Source organism: Rhinolophus sinicus, linkage group LG07 (genome assembly GCF_036562045.2).
Source record: "Rhinolophus sinicus isolate RSC01 linkage group LG07, ASM3656204v1, whole genome shotgun sequence".
In the NCBI taxonomy this organism is placed as follows: domain Eukaryota; kingdom Metazoa; phylum Chordata; class Mammalia; order Chiroptera; family Rhinolophidae; genus Rhinolophus; species Rhinolophus sinicus.
Genome location: NC_133757.1, coordinates 20,059,802 through 20,087,497, shown reverse-complemented (window position 1 = coordinate 20,087,497; position 27,696 = coordinate 20,059,802). Strand labels below are relative to the sequence as shown.

At 40.5% G+C, this 27,696-nt stretch overlaps 1 protein-coding gene across 1 annotated transcript in view; it reads left to right on the top strand.

The window, feature by feature from the left end:
* The window catches only part of SORCS3 (sortilin related VPS10 domain containing receptor 3), a 538,724-nt gene that overhangs the window by 482,878 nt on the left and 28,150 nt on the right, over window positions 1-27,696 (top strand). Inside the window, exons 15-19 of the mRNA XM_019725085.2 lie at window positions 10,614-10,731; window positions 11,752-11,885; window positions 21,012-21,125; window positions 23,276-23,447; window positions 25,805-25,991. Coding sequence (XP_019580644.2) covers window positions 10,614-10,731; window positions 11,752-11,885; window positions 21,012-21,125; window positions 23,276-23,447; window positions 25,805-25,991 — 725 coding nt within the window. The remainder of the gene's footprint in view (window positions 1-10,613; window positions 10,732-11,751; window positions 11,886-21,011; window positions 21,126-23,275; window positions 23,448-25,804; window positions 25,992-27,696) is intronic.

Genomic DNA, 27,696 nt, shown 5'->3' with positions numbered 1-27,696 from the left:
CAGGGACTCCCACCTAGAGAACAAGTCAATAAAGATTGTCGTAGTTCAGGTTTAAGGATGTAATTCCCCACATGTTAGATGCTTTAAACCTTGAGACAAATAAGGCCATAATTGAAACTCTCTAGATACATCTCTGTAGATTTCTTTTTTCCTCTTTTCTCCAACCATGCTTTTAGTTTTATATATTTCAAGGTGTTTTTGCCTCTTGTGCCTGAAGCCTGTTATGAATTAGAGCTAAGACGCACCCCTGTGCTCATACTTTAGTGCCAAATTTACAGTCAAGTGATTGCTAATGAGCCGTGAAACACTTAAAAAGGGGTATGAACCTTGCTGAAAACAAAGTGCTGAGAACTGTGTTTTAACATTAGCAGCAACTGCCTCAGTTGGACTCCTGGCTCCAGCACCTACTTGCTGTGTAATCTTATTGGATGAGTTGTTGAACTTCTTTGAGCTTCAGTTTCCTCATCTGTTAAATGGAAATGATAAATGAAATGAGATAATCCATGCAAAGTGGTTAGCATATTATCAGTGTTCAATACATTCTTACTCATATTGGTAGATTATTGTTATTTGATTGACTTCTACTAGCGTACCTACTATTTAGAAAGTGTTGTAGTAGGGATCATAGAACCATAAAAGCATAGGCACATTATCTGCTCACAAAACTCTAAGACATTAAATTATTCGAATTAATTACAATTACGTAAAAATGTTAACAGTTTTAAATTATTCATTTTTAATTTATACTGCACATTATAGATACATAACACATTTAAACTTCAGAATTATGTTGTGTACTGTCGTTATCTTCATTTTGCACATGAGGAAACTGAAGTTTAATTAATCTGTGGAAGGAACTTTCCATAGGTCCAGGATCATGGCTCGCATCTCGCCTGTCTGATGCTAACACCTGTGTGTTTGACAACTTCATTCTACTGGCTCTCAGGCGATAAATACATGACAAGCACTTGCAACGTGTAAGGTACAGGTTATATAAATTGCAAATTTCTGAGAAATGTAGCAAGGAGGATAAAACACCATTGAACAGGAGGAAAGGTCATGGAGCGCATAACAGAAAAGTTGGTGTTTGAATTGAAACTAAAAAGAACCAATCAAGAAAAGAGAATAATCTCAAAACCTTTAGAGTATTGTTACAAAATGCAAAAACCTACAAAAAACACAAGGAGAAATGGAAGATTTGAAATATCTTATGGGAATATTTTAATAAACTTCTACCAAGCAATCAAAAAGTTAGTATGATTTTGGATATGAATAATACTATTAGCAAGCTTTATTTAGAAGAGTTTTATACAACCCTCCTCTCAACAAGTAATGAACGCATATTTTTAAGCAAACATAGTATTTTTTAAAGGACCATGTACTGTACCAATTTCTTTTTTTTAAATTAAAGTTTATTGGGGTGACAATTATTAGTAAAGTTACTGTACACCTGAAACACTGTACTAATTTCAAAAAGCTGATATCATGTTCTCTCTAAACATTACAATTAGATCAAAATTTTAAAGTAAAATGATCCTAAGGAAAATAAATAAAGGGGTAAACATCATATATTTGGAAATAAAACCCTGGGCTATTTAAGAGTAGTTTTGTTTCTTAAAGAGGAAATCAAAACATCACTATGAAATATTTAAAATTAAAAGGTTTTCCCTTCCCTCTTTCCCCCTCCCAAGAATTACTTCCTGTATTTTACTTGAGATTTGCAGAAAGGGTAGGAGTTGGACAAGATAAGACAGGAAAGGTATTCAAAGCAGAGGAAAAGCAGACACTAGGAAATCACACTTCTTTTAGTGGAACAGAATGGACTTCTGTTTGAACACAAGTAAAAAAATGGGGAGTAGAAGGAGATAATACCAAAAAGGAAGATGGAGCCCAATGCAGTAGGTTCTTGAATAAAAATCAAAGTTATTAGCATGATATTCATGTCTAAGTCTTGTGAGAGTTCCAGGACAAGGGCAGCTCCATTGGAAGTTTTCTACATAGAGGTTGAAGTTGCGGAAATGAATAGGATTGCCAAGGTCAAGTATAGGCACAGGGGACAGAGAAGAAGAAGGCTTAAGTTATGGCAGTCATAGATGGAAAAAGGAAAAGAAGGAACCAAAAGTTTAGAAGAGGGAGAGATCAGTTCAACTTGAGATACCTAAGGATTGCTTCTAAGAGGAGGTGACATTTAAGTAGGGGCTTGAGATAGGATTGGGGCAGGCAGAAAATAAAGGAGGATGTTTTTAGTGAATAGCATGACAAAAGGAAGGTATGAATCAGGAATGCATGTTTGTGTGTTTCAGGGACTCTACAAAAGTTTCTATAGCTATTATCACTAGTGCATGTGTGTGTGTGCACACATGCAAGTATCTATGTAGAGCAGACATTTGTACAAAGGGTAATAGACTAGTTTGGCTAGAACAAAGAGTGATGAAGGAAGAAAGGTTTGGAAAAGAATGCGAGGTCCAGATCGGGAATGGAATGCTAGTGCTAGGAACGTGGGCTATAATATAACGATAGTTTCTGAGCAGGCATGTAGTGTCATTGGAACAATGCTCTAAGACAATTGTCTGGAAGCAGGTAGAGCATAGGTCTCATGAAGATGGATATTTGGTGTAAACAAGTGAAATTAATGAGGAGGTGAGAAGTATTGAGAGCATGGATTACAGTCTTCAGCAGGAGGAAGGGCAGCCAATAAGAACTTGGGCTTCACGTGAATGCCAACTTGAATTCCAGCTCACCTTTAATCTTGAGCATGGCCCTAGAGCTCAGTTTCCTCATCTGAAATTGCTGTGCCTCTGATTCTCAGAGCGTTGCAAGCATTCAGGATGATAATAGTGGTGTAAATTTGTGGAGCAGAGTCCCTGGCACATAGGCGTGCTGCCAGTGGTAGCCATTATTATTATCAGCACTCGGGAATGGAACTCAAATGGAGTTGATGAATGTGAGAGATTTTGTAGACTTGTAATGAAAAGGATTCAGTCAGACTGGAGGTCAAGAGAGAGGACCACGTTGAGGACTGAGCCTGCTGATGCAGAGGTTTCTAGCCTGATGATTGAAAACTCAGTTGAGGCAATAACGGAAAGAACAAAGTCAGGAAGAAACCAACAGTGTCAGCTTTGGCCTTGTTCTGTTTCTTCAGATTGTCTTCAGGCAGATAAAGATGGGAGAGTTGGTGTTTGAGGAGAGCTCATGATGCAGGTCCTGGAGTCACGGAGGGAGATAAGGGACAGGAGGAGGCTCTGCTGCGGGTTGATAACAACACACTCTTATCCTGGTTGAATTCAATCAAATGATCCCAGAAAAGTCAGTCTGTGGTGCAGTCCTCCTCATCTAATTCCCCAAGTGCTGTTTGATCTTTCTTTCACACATTTCTAGTGGCCTCCTAGCATGAATCCACCTCCTTTTCCTCTCTGAAGGGTTGTAGTCAACCTCGCTCCCCTTGAAACTTCTCTCAGATTTTATAACTATGTATAAAAGTTGGTATAATTAGAGATGGACTAAAGAACCGGGTTAATATGCAGAAGAAAATCAGCTGACCCAGAGTTGCTCTCTGGTAAAGAGAAAAACATCTTTACAGAACCTACTCCTCTAATTATATTTAGTGTGGCATTGTTTCCACCTAAATTATAGCAATTACATACCAAGATTCCCCCTTTGAAATCACTTAATTAATGAGTAGGTAACCCTGTTTGTGTATGGAATTTTAATGAAGTCTTTTATTTTGTGAACCACCTCCCTCCCTCAAATTATCTACTCTTCTCTCCACAAGGTTTACTGAGATTTGGATGGTGGATTAGAGAAGGTGTATTATTCAGAGCCCCAGCAAATCACAGTTGTTTGTAAAAATCCTAGCATAGTCCCAGATAACCAGGGGCAGGGAAACTGCTGCTGGTTTTTCCCTGAGATTGCTTTTGTCCTTCTAAACCCCAAAGGACACACAATTCAACCATGTTCTTTGGCCCAGAAATAAGGGCAGATAAAGCTATTACCCCAATTTTGGAAGAAATGAATGATTTGATAGATTAATTCTATCTATTAATCAACCCAGACTATTTATTGAGCATCTGTTATATGAAAGAAGTGTCAGTGGAGACAAAGATGAATGACTAGATAAATCCTTTGTGTATGGGGTCACCAGGAGATAGATAGCTTGTACACCTGGAGGCAAACATAGGGATTGAAAGAAAATAACTCATAGAAATTATCCTGAAAGGGCCACATTATGTCTAGATTGTTTCTGCATCCCATCCTTTGAGTATATATGTCACTGATTAAAAATCATCTCCTCTAAGGAAGCTTGAAAGATGAAGTCGTCGGCTCAAGGTTACCCAGCTAGCTGATTTAGTGGCAGATGAGGAGTAGGGAAAGACAAGTCTTCTATTTCCTTGCCTAGTACTTTGCTGTCATGCCCAGACCACCTGCATGGTACAAGTGAAATAATAGCACAAAAGCACAGGATAATACTCTGTGACCAGAGTCACCTTTGTGGTGTAGACATTCAGCACCAGAGAGGAAGAGGAGGAGGAGGAGGAGGAGGAAGAGGAGGAAGGAGAGAGAGAGAGAGAGAGAGAGAGAGTGACTCTTAGATTTGTGGAGCCCAAGAAGGTGAATCTTGAGTGGAGCCAAAAACTCTCATGAAAAAAATCTAGGTGGCAAGGTAAAAAGAAAAAGAAAACTAGAAGTAATAATTTCTAATAGATTTTTTTCTAAAAATTCACATATTGAGAAATGGCTTAGGGAATTCATTTATTTTGTCCTGTAGTTGGGAGCAACTTCTACAGGGGAACTAAAGGGTAGGCTACCTGTTTCCAGTCACCTGGATTTGTGAATGAGGTATGTACTTTCTCCAAGGCTCTACAGACGATCTCTCTCTCTCTCTCTCTCTCTCTCTCTCTCTCTCTCTCTCTCTCTCTCTCTCAGAAAGCCCCTCTATTTGAGGTTAGTGTGTACCTTGAAGCAAAGGATTTTGAACCAAACCTATGGAAAGCTCTTGCTGAGCAGGGCCTTGTGTGTGATTCCATGGGGTTCCAGTAATAAGAATAATGGTGATGGTAATAAACATTTGTTGTCCATTGAGATTCTCAAGATTTTCACATACATTATCTTACACGATAGGGTTTTGGTTGTGTTGGTAAAAATAGACTTTGAGTGAAAAGGGGGGACTAGGAATGCATTTCTGAAGGAGGTCAAAATAGTTTATCTTGGTAATTGCAAGGAAATGGGACTGTGGATTGACTAGGAATTAGCTTCTTTTTGCCAAAGACTTGAAAGTGAAACCACCCGGTAGAAGTGCCTTATTCCATTGACACTCAGTAATCAATTAGCCATTTTTTGTCAAGCAATTACTGTTGAAAGGCTCTGTGGGGTACAAAGTACAAGAATCCTTCTCAGCCTTAGGAGCTTTCTAACTGGTTGACAAAAATTTGACCATCAGTACAAGAAAATTAAGAAATGCTGAGTTAGTGGTCTAGAGCACTGTTTCGCAAGGCTGGTCCTGGCACCAGCAACATCAGTATCACCTGGGGACTTATTAAAATTGCACAATCAGGTACCTAAAACATACTATTCAGAAAGTCTGGGGGTGGGACAACCCTATATTTAACAAGCCTTCTAGATGATTCTGATTCAGACAGTGGAGAACCTGTGGTCAAGAGATATCAGGGCCATTTGAGCTTCTGAGGAAAGAGAGCTCAATGTTGCTGGAATAGTCACAGACTTTCTGGAAAACGTAGCACCTGATTTGGGAATCACATGATCCTTTTAGAGATGTTCCATGTCTTTCATTCCTCTGTCCCACCCATCTTTTTGGTTTTCATATTCACTTGACATATGAACCACTTTGTTCTCCAAAAGCTACCACAAGTGGGATGAGTACACTGCACCTACTTTATTGGTGAGAAGCTCCCTAACTTTAGAGAAACATTTCTACTGGATAAGAAAGTTTTATCTCAAAACTTGATATTCTTCGTCTTCTTCTCCTTCTTCTTTTTCTTCTTGTTAATAGTAGTAGTAGTAGTAGTATTTAGAAGCAGTCTGGGATTTCTCTTTTCCCAATCCAGAACCAAATGGACCTTGTCAATATTTATTACCCCAAAGTGATGGACATGGTTTCTGATGATGATCACCCTAATTTCTATGCTGGGTGCTCACTTCCACAGATCCTGTTGTGAATTTTAATATTTGTTCAAAGTGTAGTTATGAAAAGAAATGAGAAATGCTTGAATTTAAATTAGTCCTTATTTTATATCCTGCTTAGTTTGCTGTGTTTCTGCCATTTTCTTAGCTTCCATGAGCTCTAATCAGGAGAGCAATGAATGAATGCAATATTGAACAGAATTAGGGAAGCTAGATCTGTTCAAATGAGAAACCCTGTGTTGGAGTCAATTATGTTCCACAAGAGGGGACCCACAATGAACATTCTTCTTTCCAGAACTGATAATGAATGGAGAGATGGGGAGTACATTAATGTCTGAAAGTTGTTAACGGGTTTCCCCCAACCTATCTTAGTTGGGGTCCAGTAAGAAAATGAGGAAAGCTCATAATCCTAACATTCAATGATTAAAGTTTTACACCGGCCATATGGAAGTGACCACATAGGAGAGAAAACTAGAACACTTCAAATTTATAATATTAGTATATCAATTTACAGTTTGGGAAAAACCTGGGGCACACAGTGTAAGAAAATTTGGGATAGACGCCCAAGAAATATAGATGAAAGGCATGTACCTGCCAAGATCGCAGAAAAGAAGACTCTGAATTAGTCCACAAGTCCTGACTGCGCACCTGTTTTTGTGTTTCGTCCTGAAATGAACACTCCGAGATCATAAATAGATATCCCAAAGAGTTGGGAAGACCAATAACATGGACATCCTTAGATGCTCAGGGTCAGTTAAGCCAAGCTCCTGGGTGATGCTTGCACCCTTCTCAACATCAGTCCTGAGAAGTGGTTAAGCCCGAGCTTGAAGTTTTATGCTTCCTTACTCTTGAGCATTCCTTTCCATCTCTGGGCAACTTTATTAGAAAGATCGCTCACATTTTGTAAACTTTCACACTTTTATTTTATTTTATTTATTTCATTCAAGATATCTCCCTAGAGTGCCCCTCGTTGGTCTTCCTTCTCCTGCCCTTCCTAAGCCATCTCCAGGTTAACTAGCCATAATTTTTAATACCACTTCTTAGATAGATAGGTGAAAAGTGATCTCAAGTCATATCACCATCTGTATTAATTTCCTTTGGCTGCTCTAACAAATCATCACCAATTGAATGGCTAAAAGAACAGAAATGTATTCTCTCACAGTTCTGGAGGCCAGAGTTCAAGATCACAGTGGCATCCCTCCCTCTCATGCACTAGGGGAGAATTTGTTCTATGCTTATTCATCTTCTGGTGGCTCCAGTTGTTCCTTGGCGTGTGGCCTCATAAATCCAATCTCTGCCTCTGTCTTCACATGGCCTGCTCTCTTTTTTACGTCTGTCTTTGCATGGCTTTATCCTCTCTACATGTCTCTCTTCTTTGTAACTCTTATAAAGATACTTGTCATTGGAATCAGGGTTCCCCCTGATAATCCGGGATGATTTCATCTAGAGATCCTTAACTTACTTACAAATCAGAGATCTTTTTCCAAATAAGGTCTCATTCACAGGTTTTACAGGGACTAGAACATGGTCATATCTCTTTGGGGAGCCACTATTCATTTCAGTACACCATCTTAATCACTCTTTTTGTCAGTGGTCCTTAAACTTTGGGATCTGTGAACCCCTTTGAAAATCTCTGGGTGGTGAACACACAATGTGATATATGGATGATGTATTACAGAATTGTACACTTGAAACCTATATAACTTTACTAACCATTGTCACCCTAATAAGCTTCAATTTTAAAAAGGGGAAAAAAGAAATTCTGATAAACATATATAATTTCTCCATAGATAAATGCACATGCCAATAAATGCATATTTTTATTTAAAATTTCGGGAGATTCAAATTCCACTATCACCACCACAGCCGCTATGTGTACTATACATTAGTATACTGTATATCATTCTTGAATGGTGACATCTAAAACTAACTACAGTTTTTCTTTGTGATCTAATTAATGTAGAATGGACCAAGATATTGTCTCTTTTGCTCTAGGTAATATTAAAAAATTCTGTATTAATTAATGCATTCTAAGATCACCTTTAATATTTTTGGTCTCTTTGAAGTATATACTTATATTAATTACATTGTATATGAAAACTCTTAAGCTACCATTATTATTATTGTTGTTTAAGCTTCACCAAGCCCCGTTTCTTTCATCCAATACTTATGTAATTGTCAAGGGGAGAACCTGACATTTCTTCCTGCTGTTTCACATGTTATTAAATTTAGTCTGTCTCTCATTTTGTCAAGACCTTTTTGGTTCCTGATTCTGCTATCAAGTATATTGACTGTTTCTTCCAGCTTTTTGTCATCAGCATATGTGATTTCCATTGCTGACCATTATTTTCATGTCTTCAAGTTATTAATAAAAATGATAAACAAGAAAGAGCGGACAGCTGAACCTTGGAGCGGACTACTCACACCCTCCCTCCTGGTTGATTTTAATGCCTTAATTAGGTACCGTTCAGCCACATAATTTTACTATCGCCTGGCTCATATTTTTTCATCTCTTCTTCAAGATTGCTATGGCAGATAATGTCAGATGCCTTGCTGATAGGTAAATCATGTGCCTCGTATTTCCCTCTTCTGTCTGTCTATTCATCCTTCCATAGAAAGGGATGGGATTAATCTGACATGATGTATTTTGTGATCCATGAAATAACTGTAAACTATTTGGAGTTGGCAGAAGTGTTTGGTTTAGCATCACTAATATCCTGCTACTGAGTACTCCAATCAAGGAAGACTTACTAGAGAAGGTGGCATTTCAATGTGGCAGGATTTGGAGGGGCTGGATAGCTAGGGAAGAAGATATTTATCAAGGTCTTCTCCCACTGATTTTTTTTTCTCTCTCTCTCTCTCTCTCTCTCTCTCTCTCTTTCTCTCTCTCTCTCTCTTTTTTCTTTTTTACCTGATGAGCTTTCCACTTAACTCTCTTCTTTTAAAACAAGAGGACTTTTTTTTTAAATCGGATAACTTTTGTTAAAGATTGAAAATGGACTGGCTCATGACTACTCCATGAAATGAACAAGAACTGAATGGTAGAATTACCTTAGTGGAGACCTGTCATGGATATATTGGATTTGCAGACCACTGGATATAGCAAGAAAGAAAGAGAACGGAGAGAACCAGAGGAGATATTTATGTTCACTCTGCTCCACACATTGTTAATCACACAATCCAGGATATCGAGTCCTGTGGTTTCTACTTCCCAATGCTAAGCTAAGAGTCATACAAAGACCATAGAGTTTTACAACAGGAGAGACCGTCAGCCTTTCCTTCATAGTCTGTTTAATCTTCTTTTAGACAAAGCTCTAGAAAGTTTTATTTAATGTTTTATCTATAGGACATTAAAAGTCATTTCCTGAGATGTATTTTAAGTTGTATGTGCTACACAATAATCCTATTTCTTTCCCCAATTCACAATTTTAGTCAGCCCCTCCCCCTCCCAAAGCATCCTCATCTTTCAGATTGCAGAAGGAAATGTTCCTTGAAGAGAATTAGTCTCTTGGTGTCACCATGAAAGTATCTTAACTTGGAGAGAAGAGACTCCAGGGCTGGGAACATGAATAAGTCTTGATGAAATGGAAGCCATCCAATTCCGTGAAAGACTTCAGTTGATTTAAGTTCCCGGCATGATTGGTCTTTCCTTTATATCACTGTGATAGATGTCTTGCATTGTAATTACAAGACATGCCATCCAAGTGGAGTATGGACGATCAATCTGTTTTTCTAGAAACGATTGATTATTCATATTTATAGGGCTATCAACTGCTGGGCTTTGAAAAGGTCAGTATTGATTATCTAAGTCACGCAGATGGTGTGCTTCTTTGCTATCCATAAATATGAGTTTCCTATATGAGACTCCTGAGATTTCTCAGGGAAGGGGGAAGGAAGGTGGTAGTCATGTGAATTAAGCAATGGAGATTTCAACTAAAACACACTTAGATTCAGTCAGAATTTTGTAATTGGCAGGGTCACACTTTAGATTAGCTAACCCACTCCTCCCCCTAACATACACACATATGATCTACTTTACAGATGAGGAAATTGAGTCCCTGTCAGTGGACATCAGTAAACAAAATGCCAATGCTTGTAATTAAGGAGGAAAAAGGCTGTATGTCAAAATGTGAACAGCAATTCTATCTGGGTGGAGGATTTTGGACTCTTGGGTAAATTTTTTTCCTTCTCCATATGTTTCTATATTATGAATATGTCCTGTAAAGCATATATATTACTTTTGCAATAAAAAAAAAAGAGAGAGATTTTAAACCCACTGTGAATTGCTATGTCAATTGGCTGGAGTTACGTGGACAGTGACCTTTCTCCTCAATGACCTTCATATAACTTACTTTGGGAGAAGCAGTTAAACTCCAGACTGCAACTCAGTGTTCTATCCTTCCAGTCTTTGTGCATTTGTGACTGATAAGAAGGCTTTTTCTGCTTGTCTTTCTATCCCTTCCCTGAACACTCAGAGTTTTTGGCCACTTCAGCCTCCGTTCTGAATGGCAGTTGGTGAAAGTGGACTACAAATCTATCTTCAGCCGGCGCTGCACCAAGGAAGATTATTACACCTGGCACCTGCTCAATCAGGTACACCCCACGGGGCAGAGCGAAGTACTGGTTCCAGGCGAGGAGCTACTGCAGCCCTGGTTAGTCATACCTGGGCCTCCCCATTTGGTAGAGGAAGGCAGTGGGGCCAGTGGAGGATAATGGTGGATTTGGGGGAAGGGTTGAAACCCACACATCCAGGTCCAGTACATGGTATTTGGGACCATTTGCATCCTGGTATCCTGATCTATTCATTGAAATCACTGAGAACAGGGGGGAGAGGTGACAATGATAACCTGGGGTTTTAGCTCTATCCATGGAGAAAGAAGCCCAGACAGCTAGGAGACCCTAGAATGGATCTATCATTTTACCTTCCCATGAGGAGAGTGAGGGCATTTCTCAGGCCAGCCTGAAGGAAGGGGCCTCAGAATATTGGGAACAGAGCCACGGAGAAAGGGTGAGGGCTGGGGCTTAGGGCCTCTAGCAATGGCAGATATTTATCGGTACACAGTACAGTCAGGCTTCTGTGTTCTTTAGAACCACTGCGTCCTTGTAAGTTGTACCAACTTCTCCTGCTCTTTTTGCCCTTGACTAGGAATAAAGATTTGGACATGGTTGTTTATCGTAGAGAGGGAACTTTTGGGTCCACTTCAGTTTTACTCGAAGATGATATGAAAAGTACATGTATGCCAGAAGTGGGAACCTTTCCACTAGAACTTTTGCTCAAGTCAGTTGGGCAATTGCCCGGTGGTCTGTGAGGATGACTGGAGTCTTTGCATTCCTGTGGAGATGGAAAAGAAATAGGATGGAGCAGACATCCCTGGCCAAGTGGGGTGGATGAGTCGTGATAGGCTAGCCTCCCATAGGGAGGCTGTTCCTGTAGTATGGTCGTAAGACAGCCGCCTTTTTATCCTTAAAGCTCCAGAATGATTACTGGGAATGAGACTGCTACATAGAGTGGCCAAAAGAGAATGAATAGGCCAAAGTTTCTTGTTGAGAAGCTGGTTTATTTCACCTTCTTTGTGTTTGTCTGCCTTTCTCATTGTGAACTTTCTTTCTAAGGGGGAGCCTTGTGTCATGGGAGAAAGGAAAATATTTAAGAAACGCAAGCCAGGAGCTCAGTGTGCCCTGGGCCGAGACGCCTCGGGGACAGTGGTCTCAGAACCCTGTGTCTGTGCCGACTGGGACTTTGAGTGGTAAGTCCCTTGGCATCTCACTGTCAATTCCTACCAGACATGTACCTGTTTGGGGGGTGTAGATGAAGTTGGAGTTAGTGGAGGAACCACTGGCCCACTTCCTCAGCCAGATGGGAAGTCTGCATCAGTGGAGGTGGGATAGAAGGAGGTATTTTTACTGGGAAGATCACTGTTCTATCAGAGCAGCATGTCCAAGGAGACTTCTTCTCATCTCAGTTAGCAACAGTGTTAGAAAGTACCAGAGAGGTTGGGCTGGGCACTGACAAGAGTTTAGGGAGCTACTGCCTTGGGCAGTAATCTCCAGACAAGTCTGCTCAGCTTGTACTCTTGCATTTGAACTCTCATCATCATTTCTTTTTCCCCCCCTCCAATGACAACCACAAAGAACAAAGTGAAATCTCACCTATGAGCCAATGATTCATAAATTTGCAAATATTTACCTCCAGCTTTGACCTCCCTTTCCTCTAGCATGGGGACATTTGTGTTTGTCTAGAATCTATTCAGCGTTCATTTCCCTTGAATTGCTCACAGGGATTTCAAACTGAATATGACCGAAGCAGAACTCTTCTTGAATCATCACTATTGGAAGCGATTTTTTTATTCTTCTTGAATCCCCACCCCAGTGCAGATATCCATTCAGTTACTTAAGTTGAAATCCCAGGAGAGCTTGATTTTTCCCTTTCCCTCACCTTCAGATCCAAGCCATCCACAAGTCCATGCAAGTCTTTACCTCCAAAAGACATTCTAACTCAAAGCACATTTACCCATGTCTACCATTGTCTAGATCCCTCCAGCAGTCTACTCACTCTCTCTCTACTTCCACCCTTGTCACCCTAACATCTATTCTCCTCACAGCAGCCAAAATTAAATTTAAAAAACCCAAATCGGATCTTATCATGCCTAAGTTTAAAACACAACGATGGCTTCCCCCTCTCTTAAAATATAAGCCAATCTTCTTGGTTTGCTTCATTGCAAGTGATTTGGCCTCTGCTGCTACCATCGTGCCTTAATTTCTTACTATTCTTCCCTTGTTCACCATTTTGCAGCCATACTATCATCTCCTGTGCCTTAATTAATCCAGGCTCATTCCTAGCAGAGGAAATGGCGTGTGCTAGGATTTCTTCCAAATCTCAGCATGGCTGGAGCCTTTGGATCACTCATGTCTCAGTTAAAAATATCAGCTCCTAAGAAATACCTTCTGAGACCATCTAATCTCACCTACATCCTGGCACTCTCTAGAACCTCGGCCTGTTTTTATCATCTTCTAAGTATTATTCACCATATGGAGTGATCATGTTTTTCGATTGCTTTATTATCACCTGTCTTTCTCCAGTAGCATGTAAGTGCTATGAGTGCAGGAGTTTTAGACTGTCATTATTATTGCATCCTCAGCACTTAGCCAATAGTAAGCATTAAATATTTGTACCATGTTTCTAAATGTTGTTCCTTTTAGGAGAGTCAAAAACATTCCAAGTTCTGGGAGTGGGTACATATCTGATCCCAGCTGGATAAATTCTTCCTCTGCATCACAATCAAAAGTTGAAGTTCAATTTAGATATTTTCATAAGCCATTCCAGGTTAAAAGCTAAGGGCTCAGGCATGAGCCTATAAACATGGAAGGGGTAGGACAGTGACAGTGGCTTTTTCTGGTGTTGAATAACAGAAGTAAGTCCAAATGATCGCAGAACAGCTACCCCTGACTACTTCTTCCATCCTCATTTCATATAACCTGTTTCTTAAGGTTTGTTTGTGATGGAAGCCATCTTTGTTCCCTACTTCCTCCTAGGACTATAGCTAGTAACTGTAAGCCAGCCAGATGACTGTCATAGAGATTCATCCCTGAATACATGCCTCCGAAATTTGAACTTCAGGAAGAATCATTCCAATGGGTTGTGCTAAATGGAACTTAAATGTGAATGACAGTGTCAACTTTGACCCTTTGAAAACAAAAGACATCTTCACACTTGGGAAGAACAATTTTTAATTATTAACTGCAATCCAGCAAAATAGTCATAACAATGTATACAGTAGGCCACTCAGGATTATGATTCATGACATATCTATGTCAACCTAAATATTCCACACATGAGTATCAGGCATCTTTGTATCCTTCTGTACCCTGACTCCGTGGAGGTGCACTGTCTTTGCGTATGTCATGCTGCATCTTCTCCTGTGTCTCTCTGGGCTCTACTCCCTCACCCATTGTTGGGAAACCTCACAATTGAGACACAATTGAGAAAGAGAAAGAATCGTAACATAAACATTTTTTATTTCCTTCAGCAATTACATTTATGAGTCTAGAAAAAAATCCCGGCTCTGATTTTCACAATTTTTGACCTTGGGAAAATCTCTTAATCTCTATGATTTCACCTTCTCAGCTATAAAATACAAATACATAGCGTGCATCTCACTGGGTTCTAGGAGGAATAAATGAATTAATATATATATCATTAACGTGCACAAAGCATTTATCCTAGTGTTGTAGGGATCCATACGGTAGCTGTTGCTGCGGCTGTTGTTAATCTTGTACCTCAGGGTTAAGTGGTCCCCGTGGTATTTTTAGCAAGTAAACCAGAGCTTATACATTCAAATAAGCACTATCTTCAAAGTCTTACCTTTGAGTGTTATCCATTTATTTTAATATTGGTGGCATTGCTTAAAATAGTTCTGAACCTTTCTTTGGAATTGCTGTCAGAATGCATCTATAAGTAAAGCAGCGGAGTCCTTGCAAGGTGTTCTGTGCTTCTCACAGTTGCATTGGTAGAAGTACTACCTGGATCCAAGATCCCGTAATGTCAGCATCATTATTACCACATTTGTAATGAGAAGAATGAGCATCTGGAGTGTAAATTACTTGACCAAGTTCACATAACCGAGAGACAAAGAGCTGGGTTCAAATGCAAGTCTAGCTAAATATTATACCATGCTCTCTCCTCTACATCATGCCACTTCTCAAGAAATCAAACAAGTCTTTATTATTTTAGATTCACTTTATGTATCAGAAGAAATAGGGTTCCCAAGTTTAGTTATTTTAAAATTAAAACTCATCCTCAAATGACCTAGGTTAACTGCTATTGATGAAGTGTAATATAAAATATTCCATTAACTCTAAAACAGTTATAAATGAAGTAGTTTTGACCATTAGTACTGGAATTGTAATAGGTGTATGGTATTCAAGAAGACTTTATAGAATTTGGTGGGGTTATATAAGGCGTTGTATGTTTGTCTTTCTATAGCCAATCATACCTCATATTAAAAAGAAGATAGAAGAACCACTTGAGTCTGAAGTAGGAGAAACAGACACACAAGGCTGGATGCTGGGTTACTGGTCATAAACTGAGAACACCAGATAAAAAAGAAATCAAGAGTGGCCCAAAAAGTATTTTTGTACTACCCTTGAGTATGGAATAGGCAGTTTGATTTCTGAAATTTCCAGGATTTTTACAGTGATTTTTGTGGACAATGGGACTGAGTCTTTAAAACGGTCTGATTTTAAGTTAACTTCAATAAGCATAGTTATCAGCTTAAAAATATAGTTTTTCCATCAAATGTAGTTGGTCTGTTTGTTTTTGTTGCTCATGCTGGAAAACATAGCCTCGTGTCCTCCTCAGTGGTCCTTCCTTCCAGGAAGTGTTATTAGCTAAGGAATCTGAAACTCCCAGCTCAGTCAGTATAAGAAATTATCATGCATCTTCCACTTAGTTGTTTCCCTAAGCCATATTAGGTCATTGCCATTTGAATGGTCCAGGCAAATTTTAGGTCTCAGAGATAACAGAGAGAGTGTTTAACCTGCGTAGTTTAATCAGATTGGGGTTGGTGGGAGGTTTGGAGACTGGGGAGGATGATCAAACATCTTGGTTTTGGTGGAAAACTTAAGGAGAGCAACCTGTACGCCTCCTCTGCGCTAAGAGGGAAGGTTTTATAGATTCTCAAAAGTGTTTATTTGTGGAACACCATTAGCTTTCACAATTTTTACACTTCCATCCAGAGCAGGCGTTAATCATGTATGAATGTTGCGTAAATTATGATGTTTTGTAAATTATATTTCTGCTTAATAGCCTTGTAAACCTCCCAGCCTCATGCTTACTCTAGGGAGGCACTTTGCAGCAACCTCCACCATGGCACTGGTGAGGGGCCAGGAACAAATCTTCCCTAAGAATTAAGTTTGTCCAAGACCAGTGGATAGTCAGAAAACGTAATGTAAAGGGCTTGCTCTAAAGTCATATGAGGACTGCTAGAAATGAGTTGCCCTCTGAAACACCCAAATATACTTGTTCAGTGAGAAACTGGGTTGGATCAGAGATTGCACCTAGTAGTTCTCTTTTCTTGCTCACCCAGCCATTTACTTAGCAATAACTTTTGCTGAGCACCTACTATGTACCAAGTTCTTTAGATGTATTATTTTACTTAATTTTCTCAAACAGCTCTTGAAATAACAGTCTGTTGTTATAGGCATTTTAGAGATGAATAAATGGAGACACAGAAGTTAAATAACTCACTCAGAATAATGTTATGATTTCAGAGTCCTAAGCCTTAGGATGTCTTACTCTCCACCATGTTCAGTATGGTTCCAGATACACAGAGCTAGTTTATCAGGTGGTGATATAGAAAGTAGAGCAGAATATTTTTTGGGGTGCCACAGTACATAAACTCAGGTGTGTCTGAAATCCATTCAACCCTTTGTAGTCTGCATATAGAACACAATCATGCATGTTTTTTCTATAGGGTAGGCATTGTGGAAAACTCAAAGATGTGTAAACCAGAGTTACAGAACTCAAAGAAGGCATAACAGCAAATACTAAAAAGTATAATCAGATGCTGAATTTTATGATCCAGATCTATGCTTGTCCGGTTATAGTAGCCACTAGTCACATGTGACTATTTGTCTTAAAATGAAATAAAATTAAACATTTAGCTCTTTGTTTTCCCTAGCCACATTTCATGTGATTAGTGGCCAGCATATTGCATAGCATGGATATAAAATGTTTCCATGATCACAGAAAATTCTATCGGACAGCACTGGTAGGTGCTAGAAAGGGTCAGAACAAAGAGAGCCCTGAGCACTGAGGACTGGAGAAGTGATCGAACGGCTTCCTGCTGGAGGTGGTGGTGGAGCTGTGTAGACTTGCTGCTGAGTAGGTACAAGGAAAACAGGCAGCGCTGCAGGGAAAGCAGATATACAAGTGGAGGGATAGGCCAAATGGGCTTAGATTAGAAGAAATACTTGAGGGAAGATTGTTGGGTTTTCCAAACAATTTCTGAAATAGTTTGGATGTAATTGTCTTTCTCCAGTTGTATTTAGGCTTATGCATTAGCGAAATGATGAGGGTATTATTTCATTGTTTATGTCGTGGTTGCTTCTATTTGTTGAGTGTTTATTCTGTGCCTACCAGAAAAAACCTCTCTCTGCTTGATCCCAAACCCAGCATGCTGTGCTGACCCCTAAAATGGGACAGGGCCACCTGTGGAACACTGATCCTGGAATCCCAACTGCCAAATGGGAGAATGGAGGAGCTGGGGGTCACTGGGGCTACGATGGAGCTGTGGGCACAGCCCCTGTAGCCAGGCCAGCAGAGACCATGACTTCTTGGCTGGCTCCAAGAGTCTCAGAATGTCATTCCTGGGGACCAGAGGACCATCCCTACTGATGAAATGGTGCCCCTTGGGACTGTCCTAATGCTGAACCAGGTGTCAAGAGTCTCGATTATCACCTCCATTTGTCATTGTCAGTTATACACAATCTTTAACCAAGTCATTTCTCCTCTTTTTGCGTCTCCATTCCAATCAACCAACTGAAGGGGTTGAACCCTAGGAATACAAGTGTCCTTTCCTGTTCTGACATGCAGAAGACTTTTGATTTCTGAAGCTGTCTTGTCTATGCCTCCTTTAGATCATCTAAGTCTTCTCCCTGGATCCCTGGATGGGATTTGTACATACAGGTTCCTAGACATGGACAAGTTTTCCCCTAAACTTTTAGAAGTTTTAAACCCTTTTAAGAGAGACGCAGAGGTAACATTTCTTGAAGGAAATCGTTTTTGAGTGTTTGAAGAAGCTGTGGCAACATATTTCCCTGAGGCAATTCAACCTTCCTGGTACATTCTCTCCAAACTTCATAATTCAACAGAAAAACGCCTTTCCCCAGGCAGCTGGAGCAGCAGCTGAAACTGCTTGTTTGTCTAAATCATGCAGACTCCAGAGCTGAGAGGGAGGTTGGGCCATATGAGAGAAATTAATATGCATTCATCAGAAGTTAATGAAGGAGTCCACAGCTTGGGGGCAACCAGTGATATTTCCATTAATGTTATTAAATATTAATGAGGTGCCTTTTCTCTTTGGGGCAAAGCAGCACGCTTGATGCCCCCTTTTTAATTACTGTATGGTTAACAGGTAGCAGAGCTGAACAGCATTGCTAAAGATGGTTACATTTAGCGAAGAGCATCAAGGCATTTCTCTCTCTCCCAAAGCTGCTTAGGAGAGCACACTTCCTTCAAAGATTATTAAATTTCTTAAGATTAGCAGGACATTCAACAGATTTAGCTCATAAAGCAATTGGGGGATTTTCTAGAAGTAATACAGACACACCACAGCCTTCATGTTTCTACAGATAAACAGTGCTTAGAAATCAGACATTCAGTGGTGTGATGGTAAAGGTTTAACTACCGGCTCTCTGGGAGCAAACAACTAAATAAATAAGCCCCAATGAACAGCATTTGCTGATTGCTATAAATATTCCCACCATGGCCTATTTCAGGCTACTGACATGACATTTGTGAATGCAGAGTTGGGGAGAGGTGTGTAGTAATAGCACAGCATTGTGTAGTATTTCTAGTGTACAGATACATAGATGTAAGTAACCTCAAGACCATAGAGAGTATGATAATATGTAATAACATTTTATACTATACAATAGATATTATTATATATAAAACTACATAGTAAAGTGATAAGGAATTTCTGTGTTTTGAATATTTATTACTTTCTAAATGTAATTATTAATTGAAATTTCATATAATTTTTAATAATGGTTGCATTTACCAGCCATTAAACAGCTAGCAAAATCCCTGAAATTTTAAGTTGGCTGTCATGGGCTGCTACAAGCTGGTACAACACCACGTCCGTATGAAGTCTCAGGCTGGGAGATCGCCAGTCCTCGATCAGGAGGCACGACAAAAGATTTACTTGTCACATAGGTCCCTTTCTCCTTCTTTTCTTTCAGTTTCAGTTAAACATGGCCATATCAAAGCTGGTCTTGAGTTCCACATTTCCGTGTAGCGATTTCGAATGACGCTCGCTCACACTCACTCCACAGGCAGCTGTTGGGTACTTGGGATGCTCTGTGTGGTCCACACTGAAAAGTGAACTGTGAGCTCCCAGTCTTCCTGTAGAGACAGACCAAATGCAATGGCATAATTTAGTGCAGTCATTCTAAAATGTAACTGGAGTATCCATTCACCCAGTAAATACTTATTTAATACCTTCAGTGGCCCAGGTTTCGTTCTAGACTCATATTGGCAAACAAAACCAACAGAGGTCTCTGCTCTCTTATAACCTCAGTGCTCCGAACATGTTATGGCCACAAAAATTTTGTCTGGGGAACCATAGATGGTCTCATCTGACCTAGATATTGATGAAAGATAGGTAGAAAACTACCAAATACAGAAGGTGGTAGAGTGTTCCATGCCAAGGGCATAACATAAACAAAGAGGGTGGAAAGGTTGTCCTGGAGTGTTCAGATGTGAGTTTGGTGTGGAGCAAGATGGTGGGACAGGAGGGTGGAATCAAACTGGGAAGATCATTTATATAATCTTGTTAACACTTGGTACATCTTCACTGTTTCATACTGTTTTATACCGTGTTCTGCTTCATAGTGCATTATTCTGTTCTTTCATTGTGTCTCTATCTTTAAAAGACTGAAAACCCCTTGAGGATAGGGGTTGTTGTACTTCTCTCACACACAGGGCACATATTGAGAGACAAAGAAATGTGGAATTAAACTTTTATTCCTATTTCCCTTTCAGTCCTGTTCTAGTTACACACATAGACAATTGGCCTCTGATTTCACTGGACTTTCATTAAATCTTGGCTCAAAGAATATGGAGGCAGAGAAACAAAGGAGGGGTGGGTTCAGAGAGAATGATTTCCCTTGCTGTTTTATGTTTCATTAACACTCAGTGGATCGATATTCAAATGTCCTGATTGCTCTGCACAGTCTGTGGGTTTCAGGAAACCCTTGGATGCTTAACTTAGACGCATAAATTCTCCTGCCAAGCGATGGCACCCTCAATGACCTCTGGTTGGTTACAGAGCAGTAATACTTCATTGCTTTTTTTTCTACCCTGACAATTACATATCTGGGAGCCTATGAAGCTCCAAGAAGTAAGGAAACATCCTTTAGATTTCAGATGGGGCCCTCTTCTCCTACACTGGTTTATTCATTTCTCATTTTGTAATGGGGAGGAAAGGGGAAGGGGACCTGGCTTTCTTTCTTCATTTTATTATGGGTAGGCTTTTATGAAACCATGGAAAAGAGCTACAGTTTAGGGTTTGTCTTGTTTTGTTAGTTGAGGGAAACAAGGGACCTGAGTTATATGTAATTGGGAGAAGTTTGAATGACTATACGTGAATATACGTGAATGCAACTGTATATATGTGTTTGAGAGAGAATTTGCAGGAAACATAAAAATGAAATGAATTTCCAATAACACATGTGGAATCTTCACACATAAATGAATCTTGACCTTTTAAGTCATTTTCTTGGTTGTCATCTGCTTCTTTCAGTAATTTCACTGTGATCCAAAACATAATTTTAAGCTTATAGCCTCCCTCATGCCCACCCCAAGCCAGTGTACCTGCCACATGATGTATATCCGTACCTTTTTAAACCTAGAATATCCATTTGATAATCCACTATTTCTTTTATAGGCTAGACTCTAAATGTCTTGGGCTTATTTCTGAATCTAAAAATTAATTCTCAAACTATGAATATTTGCCCTTACTGGGAATGTTTTAAAGAATGTGTTGCAGCCTTGTGGATGGCTATAGGGATGTGTTTCTGTGTGTGTGTGTGTCTGGGTATTTTAGCATTTGTGCATCTATATCACTTTGCAATATTCATTTTCCGGACAGTGACTATGGCTATGAGAGACACGGAGAGAGCCAGTGTGTCCCAGCTTTCTGGTACAATCCAGCATCCCCAGCTAAGGACTGCAGCCTTGGTCAAAGCTACCTTAACAGCACTGGGTAAGTAAAACACCTGAAGGCACTCCACTCACTGTTTTTCTGTTTCTCCAAATTGAGATTAAAGGGAGCATCACTATTGAAGCAGGATGGAGTATAGACAGAGTTTGTTTATGTGATTTCTGAGAAAAACTGAGGAGTTCTTTAGCTGAGAGTAGCCTTTTAGGAACATCAGAATATATTTCTGATTACCCAATTTCAGTGCCTTTTACCATTTTGACAGACCATAGCTATACGTATTGTTTTGGTCAGGCCTTCTCTTCTGGAAAGAGATGCCTCCTTATTTCTTGGGCTCTAAGGGAAATAAATGGACACAAGTGGTATGCAGATGCTGTGAGGCTCTCTAATGATAGGTGAACTGAAGCTTTCATAGACTGATGCTGAAAACTTATAATGAAAATTTGAAAGTTCCATCCTAGGAATTCTTAGAATAAAAAGGTCAAGTCACATTTTCTATAATTGTCAAATTATGTGTATGACTCATTGTTCACTTATTAGTTACTCATTCAGATGCTTGAAAAAAAATGTCCTTTGACATTTGTTGCCTTCCCCTTTCCTTGGCCACTTCCATGGCCCAGAGTGGATTTGGAAAGTGGATGGGTGGTCTAAGACATCACTTTTCAAATTTTAATGTGCTATGAATTACCCGGGGATCTTGTTAAAATGCAGCTTCTGATTTGGGATATTTGGGTGGGGCTGAAGTTCTTCGTTTCTAACAAGCTCCCATGCAAGGTCAACATTGCTGGTCCCAGGACTCTTTGAGTAGCCAGGGACTACGGTGTCTGGATGCCAGTCTCACCTCTTCCAATGAACCTCCTGCCATTCACAAATTACGCCATTGCACGCCATTCCAACATGTAACACTAACCACATTTTAAGTGCTCAGTAGGCACAGGTAGACCACGGCTGGCATATTTGGCAGCTCCCGACCCATTATGAGCTCACTTGGCAATTGAAAGTAATATATATTTACAAGAGGATATATTGTAATTCCATCTGAGACAATAATTACATATGACATTTGCTTAACATCCTCCTGAGACCTCTGGATGGAGAGCACACCTAGTAGTTCAGCAGTGTTGTTGTGGGGGAGGGGACAGGAGAAATATCAGGTTTAGTGGAGGACCGATATCACACACAAAGAATTTGGTTTCATCTGCTTTCAAGGCCACCAGAAGAAGGCAACATGGATGGACTGGTAACTTAATCCTGATATAAAGGGTGAAAGATGATGATGATGATGATGATGGTGGTGGTGGTGGTGGTTGTGACAGTGGTGGTGCATTTATTTTATGTGGTTTTACCAGAATGTTGATTTTCTTCAGCCTTACAGATAGCGCTGTGCCTGGAAATAATGTCCATCCTTAGGCCAGGTCTGTGAGCAAGCTCTTGGCTTGCCTTCACACGCTGGGGTCAGTGGTCAAGAGAGATGACGTGACATCACTCTGCACAAAGGTGCCCTTGTCCTACAAGGTCACAGCACCTTGTGGGCGGTTTTCCCACGCTGACTTCTTCTCTGAGGTCATTTTACCTCAGCCGGGTTGAATAGGAGTTTCAAACTTATGCTTCTAATCTGGCATTTGTGTTGAGTGGGAAATGAACATTAACCAACAGAGAAAATATGTCATAAAATATCCCAGTGGCTCCAGAGTCAGGACTGTTAGGTACTGAGGTATCGAATGATGTCCTGGGGGTGGAGGGAAGACAGGAAGAGGCTTCCTGATAAATTAGAGTGAGAAGTCTTGTCTTCTAGCTGCTTTCTGGTACAGAGAGAGCTGGGCATGGCCTCAGGAACTAGAAATAAGACTCCGTCAGAGAAGCACCTGCTCTCCTTGCTCCCCTAGTCCGGTGGGTCTGCCTCCTCCCATCTCATGTGAGTCAGACATTGATTTTTCTTGGCTGGTTTAGACACTGATGCGATCCGTGGCTCACCAGGTAGGATCAATAATAATGTTTAAAGAGCTACTCTTCCTGAGATGCAGGATAGCGGTTCCTCCGCATTTGTTTAGCTCCCTAAATGGCTGTCTTCTTTGAGACTCAGTTTTTAGGAGCAGCTGTGCGAAATATCTGTCTTGCTCTCGCTCCCTTGCACTGTCTTTGTAACATGCACGCACAACACAACCACACCACTGACAATTGTCAACACTCTTTAGGTACCGGCGGATCGTGTCCAACAACTGCACAGATGGGCTGAGGGAGAAGTACACTGCCAAGGCCCAGATGTGCCCTGGAAAAGCCCCTCGGGGCCTCCACGTGGTGACAACCGATGGACGCCTGGTGGCAGAGCAGGGGCACAATGCGACCTTTATCATTCTCATGGAGGAGGTAGGCGCTGGCCTGGATCTCTGAGGTCAGAACTCACAAGCAGGTCATTCCCTGTTCTCTTTGAGGGAAGAAAAAAATATGGTGTATTCAGGTCCCTGCACCAAAGTCAGTGTTGAGTAGCTGAGACTTGTAGGAGACGCGAGAAGGAGGAAAAGAGGGTTTGGGTTGTTTAGAGACCTTCTTCCCTTCATCCCACTATACAGGCTCGGACTCAGGCTGCAGTTGGGCCCACTTGTCTCTGGGCAGAGCAGATCTGGATATATTCTCTGAGGTTTCCCTTTAGGCTCTGCTTTGTTGAAGGAAAGTTTATCACCGTAAGACCATGTACTGTGAACTGCCAGAAGAAGGGAATGCAAATTTTATCTGTTGCTTTCAGGAACCTCTTTTGCTTTATTCTAACCCTTTACCCCACTGATTAAAAAGCCCATAAGGCTTTCTAAAGGTCTTAAAACTATGAGTGTGAGGATGGGGGAAGATTATTGAAATCCTTTCAATTTATCTTTATGAAGACTGTCGTATTAGTTGCTTTCCCATCAGCTAGCTGCTCCATTAGTTCACTTTTTAGTGCCTTCTGTACACTGGGCAGTAAAATCAGACTGTATTCATTCATTCCAGAATGGAAATAGATCTGCTGTATGCTTCTTGCTCCCTACATGAGCTGTTTCATCTCCTCCCAAATCAGAGAGGTTTTCAGGCACTCCTTGCTGAGGTTGTGGGACAAGAACGTTTACCTGATTTACAGAGCCCTCTAAATTTATATGCAAATTGTTCTGTGCTGTTCAGATTTTGGAAAGAGACCAAAGCAGATCAGGAGTTTTCTCCCCAAGGGTGAATACTTTAGAAACTTTTAAAATCAAGTCCACACTGCACAGGATGGTGAAGGTTCCTTATCCTGGGGTGACAGATCAGCTTTCACCTACACTGGGCACTTGAATTAAAAAATAAAATAAAATTAAATTAAAATTAAAATTCAGAGAAGGTCTTTGTCACATTTCCACTAGGGAGTTTCCAGGACCAGCGTTATAAAAGCCTTCTCTTGAATGGATGTGAAGAGCCATGATCTTATCCGTTTGAATTGCCTCCAGTTCATTTCCACTTTAATTTATATTCATAAACTCAAAGGTAGTTGACATTGTATGTGGGACAAGGGAGCAGCTATCAATATTTCACTCACATCTGGGTTGCCATGGAAGAAGAGACAGAAAGCGAAATTATGATCGATGCACATTCACTGGGCAGAAGGATTGGCTCATGATTCCAAAATGATGTATTTCTCTTTTTATTCCATCAACCATCTTCATATATAAACAGAGAGAGCCAATTCTTCTTTTTCATCTGGTATCCTTATTTTGTGGTCAGGTTTAATTGCATTTATCCAAAGCATTGGTCCATTACAGAGAGCAGGGAAGAACAAAGAAGGATGGGGGTCAGCATCGGCCCTTAAGGAGCTGAGTATTGGCTTGGGGTGGTAAGATGCACTCACCTGAACCATTGATATCACATTACCAAGTCTCTTGGTTTTCTAAGAGGCAGAGGTATCTTTGAATTGGCAGGGTCAGGAAAGGCTTCAGGGAAGAGGGGCTTAGGTGGGTTTAAGGAAGTCCAAGGTCAACAGAGCACAGATGTAATCTTGGCTGGTATGCAGTGTTTATCTGTAGAATGGGAATAATCATCCTATCCCGTGGAGTTATTTTGAAGGTGGTATTATATAATATGTGTCAAATGATTAGCATCATTCTTAGAATATAATAATAATTACTACAAAATAAGAAAATTATAATTACAGCATGGTGGTTGAGGATATCAGTCTTGAAACCAGACTGCCTAGGTTCAAAAGTTGCCTCTCACACTACTAGCTGCAAGACTTTGGTCTAATTACTTTTTTGTGTCCCCAAAATGGTGACAGTAATATTTTCTACATTACAGAGTTGTGAGGAAGTTAAATGCTTGGAACTGAAAGGAAATGATAAGTGTAAGCTCTTATTATTATTGCTATTGTTAATATTATGACACAGGAGAGGAATAATTAATTAAAGCATGCGTGAGAGAACCAGGGAAGCCCTGGGCTTTTCCACTTTGAGTTTCATAGAGTCTTTACCTTCCCCTTTATTGCCAGTGTCACATCCACTCAGCCTGCCCGAGTTTGGGCATACAGGGACAATAGGTCCATAGTGCTTGGCATAGTGCTCAGTGGCTATCAGATAGGAGTCTGATGATGGTTTTGAGGATGTTTTAGCCCCATGGGAGAGACTTTGTGTCCTTAGAGGGTGGTGCTAAAGGCACAGGTCAAAGCATCAGATAGGAGTCAAGCTGAACCATGTGAATGGACCCAGGCGAACTCTTCTTCCCTTTTGCAGGGTGATCTCCAAAGGACAAACATCCAGCTCGACTTTGGTGATGGAATTGCGGTGTCCTATGCTAACTTCAGTCCCATTGAGGATGGCATCAAGCATGTGTACAGGAGTGCGGGGATCTTCCAGGTGACGGCTTATGCGGAGAACAACCTGGGCTCAGACACAGCGGTCCTCTTCCTGCATGTGCTTTGTAAGTAGCCGGAGCCATCCCTTTACTTATGTTCCTCCCAGTTGACGACTCCCTCTGTCCAGACTTCTTGGTATTTAGGGCTGACGCTGGACCTGACTATTACGCTAAATGAGGACCCAAATCAAAAGATTGAGATGCATGCTCCTCTGTATTTCAGAGTTTCGTGATGCTGAAGTTGATTGATTATTTTCAAAGTTTGGCTAACATATCACCAACTGCCCCTTCCTTTTCAGCTCTATTCTGTTTTGATGTAAGTGCACAGACATACACTGAGGTGAAAATCCCTTTGTTGTTTCTGTTGGAAGAGCCAAAGACTGATTAAAACAATACGTGTTTAGAGATTTTGAAATGTAGAACCGAACACACGAAAGATTTTAATAATTACATGTAAGGGTACTACAAGTTGATTCTTGTTGCAAATAATTTTAAGAACTCTCCAAAATGTTTTTGCTGTCCTAGAATGTATTTCATTGCTATTGGCTATTGCTTGGCACAAACCAAAGCAACAGCTGAAGTTCCGAATATTTGGTTCTGGATGCATTTTGTGTGTTTACTATCTTGGGACTTTACTCATGTAAACTGAAACTGAAATATTATGATTTTAGAAGGTTGAATCAAGGAGATGGTGTTATGGGGCTGGTATTGGCTTCCTAAACCTCTGTCAGCAACACTCATATGTCTAAGTATTGCTGTGGCTCTTACTTATACATCCCGAAGTGCTATTTTTTGGATAATATGCTATATATATATGGTGAAAATTATATGTTTTAAGCGAGTCTGAGGGGCTACAGGAAGCACCTTTCCTATTACAACTCAGTGATGATATAAACTCTACCCTATAAACAATCCGCATTTAAGAATTCCCTTGCGAATAGAAATCTAGCTAGTCTCCTAACATTCCTGTCACAATAGTAGCACAAGGACCAACAGTGATGGAGGTAGTACATGGGAGGAGACCCGGATTATAGATCGGTTGTATTCCTCAGGTTGCCAGACTATGTGGCTATGAGGTAAGTTATTTTATTGCTCAGTCTTCTGAACTCCAATTTTAAAATGGCTTAATTCTAACTAGTACCTTGCCTCACAGGGCTCTTGTGACAGCAAATAGGAAACATACATAAAACACCCAATCATTCACTAATTTGTTCAACAGCTATTTGTTGAGTTCTTAATATGTACAAGGCACTCTGCTAGGTGCTGGGGAGGCAATAATACAGATAAGGCCCTACCCTTACAGAGTTTACATTCTGGTGGGGAATGGGGTTGGGGTGCTGTTAGAAATGGGCCATCAATGGCCCAAGTGATGGTAACTACACAAATTCGAATCATTCTTAGCCAGAAGCAGCAGGTGGGTGGTGTGTAGGGTGTTTGTGAGCGCAGGGTTAAGAATAAGGGAGGGAATCTATAAGGATCAAACTGGATTATCTATGTGTGTCAGGGATCCCTGATATCTCCCCAGGTTTGGTGATGCTCTAGAAGGACTCACAGGACTCAGCCTATAGTTGGATTCATTACAATAATTTATTACAGTGAAAGGAGACAAAGCAAGATCATCCAAGGGAGAAGGTCCATAGGGCAAAGTCTGGAGGAAACCAGGCACAAGCTTCCAAGTCTTCTCCCTATGGAGTCACTCAGCAAATGCTAATTCCTCTAGCAATGACGTTTAGCAACATGCATGAAGAGCTGTCTACCAGAAAAACTCACG